The 10,353-nt window shown below is 45.4% G+C and overlaps 1 protein-coding gene across 4 annotated transcripts in view; it reads right to left on the bottom strand.

The window, feature by feature from the left end:
• Positions 1–285: 285 nt before the first annotated feature.
• The window catches only part of LOC142790453 (protein kinase C iota type-like), a 40,200-nt gene continuing 30,132 nt past the window's right edge, over positions 286–10,353 (bottom strand). For all 4 annotated transcript variants that reach the window (XM_075885276.1, XM_075885277.1, XM_075885278.1 and 1 more), the window contains exons 15-18: positions 8,709–8,788; positions 7,808–7,897; positions 7,561–7,676; positions 286–792 (exon numbers count right to left, since the gene is read on the bottom strand). In XM_075885276.1, coding sequence (XP_075741391.1) covers positions 705–792; positions 7,561–7,676; positions 7,808–7,897; positions 8,709–8,788 — 374 coding nt within the window. In that variant the 3' untranslated portion in view covers positions 286–704. The remainder of the gene's footprint in view (positions 793–7,560; positions 7,677–7,807; positions 7,898–8,708; positions 8,789–10,353) is intronic.

Genomic DNA, 10,353 nt, shown 5'->3' with positions numbered 1-10,353 from the left:
TCCAGCGCAAAACAGGGAATTGAAGAATGCAAAGGAAGCTCTCTAGCTCTAATGACAACACAGCGTAGCTTAATGATCCTTAAGTATCATAGGAAAAGAAATGTGTCTCGCTTAACAACTAATGGGAAATGGCTCTGCAAATAAAATTCTGTGCTATCTGCACCGGCACACTAAGCCTCACGACGAGCACTTCTCCACCACACAGCAACGACGGCAGCAGAAGGCCACAACTTGTAATGCACGCGCACCAACAAGCTCGAGGAAAAGCTTGCCCCAAGCGAAACAAACGCATGCCCATGCACCGACACTTGCTCGCGATAAAATCTGCGCGAGAAACTATCACGGACTAATTTTAAAAAAGAAGGCCTCTTCTGAGGGGTGTGTGTGGTCCACAGAAGGCAGGAAGCCAGCCCAATCCTGTGGTCAAGTACCCGAGAGACACATCTGCCTTATGGCGTCGACACTGAGGTCAGCGCCTCTCAAAAACAGTCACGACATTCAGTGACTTCCCTAGGCTGGACCTCGAAAAATGAGCAGGAATGCCTAATGAGCTGGCTTGGCCCCGTTTTTGGTCTGCCCGTACGGGCCCCGAAGCTCGCACGCGCAATCGTGAGAAAAAGGCGCGCAACAGGCCCTCGGCTCTCCTTTGGATGCGAGCCGTAAAGGAAACAAGAAACGAGGAAAGGAGATAATACAGGAGACAGCTACACGCAATCCTCCAGCGACATCAGTAGCGGGTTGACGTACTCGAATCCCTCGAACTCCGACTGGTCAATCTTCGAGATGAGTCTCCTGAAATAGAAACAACAAACGTAACGTCAGGAAAGTGCTGGAAGCCCAAAAACATAGAAAACTGCGCCATCACAAAAGATCAGATTACAAATTAAAGCCAGAATTTGCTACGGTCAATTACGTATCATCAGGAATGCGACTGACACGATGGTGACAGCCACATGTACCAAAAGCTAGTTTGCACGAAGCAAGTTCTTGAGAAAATTATCAGCATCGTGGTAAAAGTGGCAATCCCACGAACGTGTTTGTTTCTATATGAAGCATTCTTAAAGATGTTCTACTCTGCCTAATGATGCATGTCCCTGTGCTTGTAGTGGTCTGAGCACCAGGTTTTGGCAATGGAGGCCAGAAAAACAAATTCTAGAGTCGGAACGTTTGAAATATTTAATCATACAACTTTATGCTTATTCAGTGTGCACGTTGTGGGAATTGAGGCTAGCCCGCTGCCTTTGCGCTGGCTTTGCCGCCTTTTCTGCCGTTCTCATGTCCCGACATGTCTGCCCTCCTTTGCTGTCTGCCGTGCTGAGAGAGCGGAGTGACGTTTAACTTCCTCACCCGGTAGCGGATGTTGACTGTGGCGCCGCGCGCGGAGCCTCCCGAGAGGTTTTCGCGCGCTGCGTCAGGAGCGGACAGATACTCTCCGGGACTGCAAACGGTGAGCCACGCAATCTTTTCCGTCCGTCGACTCCCGTCGCTCGGGGCTCGTCGGAGTTCGCTTACGGCGCCTCGCGCCCGAGGCGAACGCTCACCTTTTGTTGCCCCGCTGCGTATGCACGGCCGAAGGGCGGTACGGTGTCCTAGTGCGTGGCCTGGCTACGCCGACCCGTCTCCCTCCGAAGCCAACGCGAGCGCCTTTGCCCTCGCTCGAGCAACCGGGCCTTGGTCCCGGTGTCTCCGTGGATCACCTTTACCGCGGAGACGTGCTCGTGGCACCCTGTGTAGTACTTTTGTGCTCGTGGCGTGGATAAGCCTATTTGCTTTCCCTCCGCGCCTTTTGCAACGGGCTGTACTGCGTTTGGTGTTGCCACAATAAAGTGTTGCGACTTTAAGCAGTATCGTGTTCTCGCCACGGCGACGGTTAACGCGTGCCCTGCGGCTCGCTAAGACCAGACCCACGCTGGTGGCCATACTCCTTCGGGATACGTGTACGCCACAACGTGCATAGTGCTAATATCACTTACCAGCTACGTCACCCATCTGAAACCCATTGCAGTAGCTGAAGAAACGCTATCCATAATTTACGCTATCATAACACCAAATGCATCATGACGCAAGAGCAGCTCATGCAGAGAAATCTGGCACAAGGTCTGAAAACAATAACAGCATAGGCAGCTTACTACACAAACACACAGTACAATGCATAAATGAGATCTGACAAAACTGCACTGAATAATCGAACCTCCTGCAAGGGATAAGCAAGGCTAATCATATCGGCTAAGATTTTAACATTTTCAGCAAAGCAGCACGAAGCAGCAGATGCATTTGTGCACGGCTACTAGTCTTTTTTGCTCCCATGCTAGTTCTTGATGTAGTTTTCTTTGAAACTGAGCATGCAACTGATCGAGAAATTCAACATGTCACCAACAGTGCAAACGACCAAGCAACGTCACATTTTTTCGACTTATCCCTGCTTTCAGCTCTACGGAATTGTGATGTGTAGACAGACAAAAGCGTGAGTGCCAAATGAAAGTGGAGAGACAAAACAGAAAGCAGCAGATGTCTTGTCAAATGTCTCATTGCAAAGGAATGCCATGGCCAACAACACACCCGCCAGACAACAGCGTTCGAGTGTTAAGGAAACAAGCAAGCGTCCCAACCGTGTATGGTAACGTGCAACTGTCCGCTCTCGTGCAAGATCGACCTGCTCTGTCAAGCTATCTCGCACGCTGCGCACACACTCAAAAAGCAGGTGACACGGCACTGATAGAGCTGTAATCTCGGAGATCAGGCGGGGCACCTGTTTGCGACGAACCAAGCTGTTTGTGTGCACAGTCCGGAATACTGAGACAAAAATTCGATGCTCAGAAAAAGAGTACCAATGGGCTTCGTTGTGCACTTTAAAGCGCCATTGTGGGAGCAACGGGTCCCATCGCAGTGTGGTGGTCATCTCCACCTTATTGGCGTGGCTTTGCAGCAGTGACTGCTAAGAGTGGCTTGCTTCTTTGTTGGCCAGCAATACCCAAAAATGTGGACGAGAGAATGCTCGACACGGTAGCTCTATTGGTAGCATCAGACAAATAATTGCCTTCATATGTACATACAACCAAAAAAAAAAAAAAAAAAGTCGGGCAAAATGCATCAATATTAAAACCTCTCCGCTCCTCATTCACTGATTTTTTTCTTCACCTTTTTTGGTTGGTTGGATTGTAGGGTTTGACATCCCTAAGTGACAGTCTGTAAGAGATGCTGTAGTGGAGGGTAGCAAACAATTTCGAATTTCTATGGTTCTTTGAAGCGACCCTGAAACAGTTTTGTCGGCATTTAGGCTAGAACATGATCAAACCATTCGCACTACAAGTTATGTGACACACTGTGTACCAAGGCCGCTACGGACAACTATATCATACCCTCCTGCCGACCTCTGCCTGGCCTCAACTCATGAGTGCACTTTACGATTTGAGCTTTTACCAGTCAAGACATCCGAAATTGTACGCCGACAGGTTGTGCGCAGTCTCAGAGGTCATCACACAGTGCGCCCGGCAGCACGCACGGCGTCTGGCAACAGAGACCAAGATTGCTGAGTGGTTCATATCTGCTCCGACAGGTGCCGCCACCCTACCAGCCGATCTTACTTCTGTGCATTCTACAGCCCATCACAGCCAATCATATCAGCAGCCACGGTGACATCAAGTGGCCAGAGCATGTCGCTCTGTTAATGGGCAGTCGATAATGCGTTTGGCCGAGTCACAGCGATCTGCTCCGATTTTCAGCAATTTGCAGCTTTCAAGGGTTGCAATATATTACACAGTTTATGCAGAGAGCTCAAACTGATCTCTAAGTGGCCCTTAGAACTTGGCCTACCAACCACATGTGTTTGTACAAAATCACCAAAACCGTTTCAAGGTCCCTTTAATGTGCCTCAGCATTTTGCACACAGAACACATTCCTGGGTCTTTCAAGTCAATGTGATACGTAACTGTTTGTCTTGATCCTCAGACTTGACACCCGCAATTCAGCATAGCGAATCAATCTTATCATTGCATTCTGATATGAATGAGCTGCAGTACGACAACAATGTGAGTGAACAATGCTAAGTGTCTGGCTTTGCCAAAGAGACAAGAAGTTTGTGTTCCACGAGCAGGGCATTTTCGATGAGCACGATGAGCAGTTGCATGCCCCCGTCCAACATTTACAGTAGATTACCTACGATCGTTCGTCTTATCAGAAGTTCCCCCAAAAACCTAACGCTAACATGCCAAGTACACATAATATGGTGCTTGAAAACACTGCACAGGTATACTTGCAATGGTGAGGAAAGGAACAAGAAAAAACATTTATTTGGCTCAGCTTGATAAAAACTATTTTTTCAAGTAAAGTATTTTGACTTATCTAATGAGTACTCGATTTTGGGAGTTCGTAATGAATACATATGCTCATGAATAAATTGCTACCACATTTTACCTATCAATAAAACTGTACCTCGACCCTATTTTGACGACCAGAAAAAGATAAAAGAGAGAGAGACAAGCACAATTTTCCTTGAAAAAAAAAAAAAAGGGAAAATTATTCTTTAGGCTGCTCACCTTCCGAGAGGCTGTTTTACTGGCTTTGCTACCACTTTTAGATACGCTTTCATTGCATACCGCTACTTGACAAAGCCAATATACGCCAAGTTGCTTGTGAGAGTCGGCAAGCTTTTCTTTGGGGTTCAGATATTTTCTTATTTTCAGCCCGCAGCGACTTGCAGCCGAAAATCTACATTTACGCTACTCATGATCACGAGCCTCGGGCGCACTAAAAAGACATGACACAGCTATATTTAGTGTGGAAAATGGCCTTCCTTTGTCGTGCACTTTCATAATGAAAATGGTGCACCACAATTTGCTGCATTTCACTGGAAACAGATACGATGTGCACAGACTCCATGCAAAACAACGCAAACTGACCACAACCTGTACTCAGGCACCATTGTATGGCGGCGATGACAATGCTTCTGATTCCTCTGATTGGAGTGCTAGTGCTGCATATGTGGTTTTGGTTTCATGTGATTATAATGTACAGACTATCTTTGTTCCCGTTTCCACTTTAATTGGCTTCATTTTTTGGCCACTTCCCTTGTATTGTCTTCTCTAGCCAAGTTTTTGTGTTCATCTGTTCTTCATTGTACTCTGGTTGGGAGAACTGAAGAACATGACGAGAATACGAAAGGGCGAACGCTTTTTGTTGCTTCCTTTCCTGATAAAGCCGGCACTTCCTCTACCTACAGGCTAGGAGTGAGGGGGATACCAGTTTTATGCATTGACCTTTTTTTTCCACTTATCTCGATTTCTCCCTCCACGTCGCAATTTGCCACCTATTTGCTTTGAGTCCTTGTGCCTGGAAGTTTTATTTTATTATAATTTTTTTTCCATTTTGCTTTCTCTTGTTCACCTGAATGCCCCCATCAAGACTATAATGTTCGTAGCGCAGAATCCCCGTCATTGTCGGTCGCTGCGATAGTTCGTCTTAACAGAAGAGGCCTGTCACACGGCCTCTTCTGTTAGCAAACACGGGAGTGCTTGTGTGATTCGCCTTAACGGAAGTACGGCTTAATGGAAGTTTACTGTACATTTGTGCAGAAGTTCGAAATATATGTAGAAGAACAGTACATTCTTGCAGAAGCAACAAAAAGAAAAGTGAACTTCGAGCGCCATGTAAGGTAAAAAGTTGAGCTCATGCTGTCTAAAGCTCTTCAACAAGAACAAACAGCAGATGCAGCGACTCATTTAAATATCAGGTGGATTCGACTTCCTGTCTAAAAGACAGCAGGGCTTTGTCATAGCCCTTGACGACAAAAACACAAAATAGCCTAGGTGATAACTGGAAAAGGCTGCAGGAATGGAAAGTTGTACGGAAGAGAGGCCAATAAAGATGCGCAGCTTATCCTTGATGCAAAAACAGACTGCTCTGGCTGTGAGCAGACGACGGACAATAAAAGGGCAGTACACTCTATAAACGCGCACCGGGCATGCTGGAGTCGGTATTCTTAGCCAAGTAAACGTATACCTTTCGCAACTGCTTGGCACGCCTGAACATGTCTGAACTAAATGCTCTTGTTGTCGGTGTCGGAAGCCCCAATCTTCGCTGCATCGAACCAGATGGCAGCACTCGCTGGCCGACAACGTAGGGAACGGGCAGAAACCGAGCCAAGAGTGGGGCAGGAAAAGTGAAAGCATCCAACACGACCTCAGACACCTGTCACGCCATGCTGCCCAAGCAACGCGCTGTGCCAAAATAGATAACGGCACCCACAAGAGATAAAAAAAAAAGGTCGACAAAGAGGAGAGGCAGGCCGTTGGGAACGCGTGCGCGATGACGCATGGAAAGGTCACCAGACAGATAAGTGGCAGACAAGAGTGATAACGCAAATTCCAAAATAAAATTCACAAAAAAAGCGCCAAGTGAAAAAAGGTAGCAGCTACAGGAAAACGAAACGGCTGTCTGATCGTTCACATTTTGCGGTATGGTTCTTAGAAGACCTAAAGTGGCACATTATCTCACCAGCCTCTCTTCTGAGCACATTACTGTCGAAGCAGACGTCCTGTCCTGCATCGTGCCCACTAAGTGTCCTGTCCCAAATGTTATCTCAGGACTGTTTCGTGCTGTCACATACAGATATCAGGCTGACACGTGAATGCCAACTAGTGCTTATACCCATGCAAAGTCCTACAAAAGCATGTTTATAAACTTCACAATACTTTCATCATTTGTCACTGTGCCCCGCAACATTATTAGCTCTAGATGGCCGAAGCAAAAATTAAGGCAGCAGTGAATATCACTTCTTGGTAAAAAACTTACAGTTCCTCAAGATAGACTACTGGGAGGGTCAGTCCCTTTTAAGCAGCTGTGATTCGAACATCTTATATGAACTAGGATATTGGCTTGCTAAAACCCCATGAGATAGCCATAGTAGGTGGACTCTGGATTATTCAACTGCCATTGCACTTTTTAATCATGCATCTGCGATCTAAGCACACGCATGTTTTTCACATTCAGCCCCCCACTGAAATGTGGCCATTTTGGCTGGGAACCGAACCGGCACCTTTACATTTAATAAAGCAACACTTGAGCCTCTTAGCCACCACAGTGTCTCGTTTGGGGCTAGGTAGTTGCCCAAAATGTTGCTGCGAAAATGATTGCACTCTCGAAGGACTAGGACACTACTTTTAAGATATTTTCAAACACGAATTTCAACCAACTCACTTAACTATCAGTGCTGTTTCACTACTTTAGGATACCGGCACCACGACAGATCAGCATAAGCAGAGGATGGCGCAGAGGGAAAATCGCAGCAACGAAAGGCGTGCTTTGAATTGCAACGAGGGACTTTGCTGCCCTGGCCGTTGATCCCTTGGCCACTGATCCCTCGTGCATTGATCCCCTTTATCCTTGCGGCTGTACATGACACAAGTTCCCTTTGCTCACAGCAAACCCCGCCATGTTTCATCAGACCTCCACTCCACAAGGTATTGTGCATTTCTCACTTCAGTACAAAGAGATAAGAGTGCGAAATACGAGAGAAAGGAGCGTCAGAGAGGGTGTGAGAAAAGTGAAAAGAAGGCCACTCACGTATCATCGGGAGTCAGCTGCACGGGCTCGCTCGTGAACTGCGGGTCAAAGTGCTCAAAGTCGCGCTCCGTGCCAAGCTTGGGCTTGTATGGCGGAGTCACCTGTTTTCCCTCCAGCTGAATGAAACAAGACCATGAGAGACACCAACGTTACTGGGCATGCTCGACTTGGAAGTAACAAACAATGTAGAAGAGTCGGGAAACACCAGCAACGCCATACTGTATCATATAATAGAAAGGCCACTGACCTGCTCCCAATTGATGCTCTTGAAGAATGCATGCGACATGATGTCGCTAAAGCCTGTGGTCGGGTGACAACCTAGCCTCTCAACAGGGTTCTGGTCAAAAGAACAAAGAAGGCGTGAAAGGCAGAAATGAGTTGGCTGGCTGAGAATAGAATGCGACTTGGTGCACTACTCAAGAAATAGAAGATGCAATGCACCTACACACACCTAAGTGCTGGCGCTCACAATCTTCCATTCAGCTATGAAAATAATTTATACATTGGAACATCCATTATACGACTTTCAAGGGACAATTCAAAACCGTCGTATAATCCCCTATACTTCCTTAATATAATTGTCAGTCAGTTCTCATAAATATTGTCTCTAACAAAGTAAACGAGCATTTAAGTTTACTCTTCTATCCATCTAAACATTAACACAAACTGACATTCCACTGCAAATTACATGGTAATTCATTACACTTGTTTAAGAGCAAGTTTTATGTTAACGTTGGCACCCCATGCTGACATAGCTGGTTGTAATTTAAACAAGTGATATCGTACTGAGCACCGGTTTGCTCATTGCTGCCCAATTTTTACAGACCATTTTGCAAAATGTTACCCTTTACAAGACACACGGATGTAAAAGACCCTTGGGTATAAGAGACGCTGGTGTGCCTACATTGAAATAGGGATTAAGCAAATGCATACGTGGTACCCGCTTATAAAAGACATTTCATACAAAAAACAAATTGCTGCTCAGTGCACATCTTTTAAAAAGGGCTTCAACTGTATTTGTAGGAGATCCCTCCTAACGTTCTTAAAACATGTGGCCCGCTTTTGAGTAGACACCAGTGAAGAAACCAGAACTGAAACTTCACAGACATTGTCAGTGCAAGATGAAATGTTTGAAGCATTGAACTCACCTTGTTCAAGAACCCTTTGAGCACAGACTGAGCCTTGACGGAAATAGAGCGTGGAATACGGATCGTCTTCTCGAGGATTGCTGTAGAATAAAAAAAAAAAGAGGCAGAATAGGTTATGAAAAAATCAATTCTTTAAAGTTAGACAGCTAAAGCATACACCTCACCAATTATTGAAGCCTCACCATTTCAAAATTTTGTCACAGCTTTTCGTACAGTGTGCGCACTTGTGAATGTTTAACTCACAAATCAGCCAATGCAGCCTAACAAAAAATTGCATAATATTTCTGCTAAACTGCAAAATGATACAAGACATGGGGGAACACACACAGCACAGGACAATTAGAAAAATTTTCTTGTTCTTCCATTCTATGTCCTGTACCAAATTCTAGCCTGGCAACTATCCTGGCAACTAATTCTCTTGAGATAAATACTATTATACAGTTAACACTCAATTTAATGAAACCGAATTTCACGAATACCCCGACTGAATGAACAAATACTCTCGATCCCTGATTTAACAAAGTTCCCGATTCAACAAAATAATCCCATATCCCCTCAATTTTGTTTAATCGGGTTTTAACTCCATGATCTGCACTTATTATAGTGGACCCACTAACAACAGACTCTTGGATTTTGCAAACTATTATTCAGTCTAAGTTTGCTCTGTATTAAATTAGTCAAGCGAAGTTCGCTTTTAACAAACCGCAATACAACGAACTATTGGCTACAGCAAACGAAATGATCGTCTTTTTTTTTCTAAACTGGGCGCGGAAAGGGTACTTTTGCCGTGTTGATGCGGGATGCCAGCAGACCTGATCGTGCCGCTCTCTGTGCTATCAAATTGTGGCTGGCAACATAGATGACTTTCAGCCAAGTCAGTCTGAGCGCACGTTGGTTACGCCAATGGCTCAAGTGTTGCAGCTGACTTAAATGCAGCGCAAAGCAATTGCATCATCATTCAAGGGTGCTCGCTAATCTCTTCATGCAAATTTCTTCTCAAGCTAAATCTAAACAAAGTTTTTGTTTGTGTTTTACTTGGGACATTCGTCACTCATCACAGTAACGTTGTTAGACATCGCGACCAATGTTTTCAAAGTAAGACTTTCCGGTGTGCCAAGCAGGTGAGCTCTGCTGTCAAATTTGAATATTAATGCGAGAGGTGCTTTGGTGCTTCTCAGTTCAGAACTCTCAGATCAACTTTGTGTCCTCCAGCGAGCCGTGGATGTTACGCGAGAGTAACAGCTCCCAGCGGTCAATAGGGGGCCCCATTTAGGCAGGTATGCCTTCCCGTCCGCACAGATACAAAAAAACTTATTCCAGGCCAATCGACAGAAGTGGCTGAAAAAGCCTGCTGGTCTTTTGTAAAGATGCTGTCAAATACCTTCAGCACGTATCAGCAGAACTAGCCTGCCCTATACTGTGGACCGAAATCAAAATAATTGTTGAGCAACAACGCAACCCCCACTCACCTACCTTTACACATTTAAATATTGTGGACTCCTTACAAAACGGAGTTGTTTCAACAGATTATCACAGCCTGTTGCAATGAGAGTAGACTGTAGTATGGTTTATATTGTAACTAACAAATAGAACGCCGGAAGTTAAAACAACCAACTATTTATTTATGGTGAACTTGTGCCCGTCA

Source organism: Rhipicephalus microplus, unplaced genomic scaffold (genome assembly GCF_043290135.1).
Source record: "Rhipicephalus microplus isolate Deutch F79 unplaced genomic scaffold, USDA_Rmic scaffold_108, whole genome shotgun sequence".
Lineage (NCBI taxonomy): Eukaryota > Metazoa > Arthropoda > Arachnida > Ixodida > Ixodidae > Rhipicephalus > Rhipicephalus microplus.
Note: the sequence above shows the minus strand (reverse complement) of the source record. Positions and strands in the feature narration are given on the sequence as shown.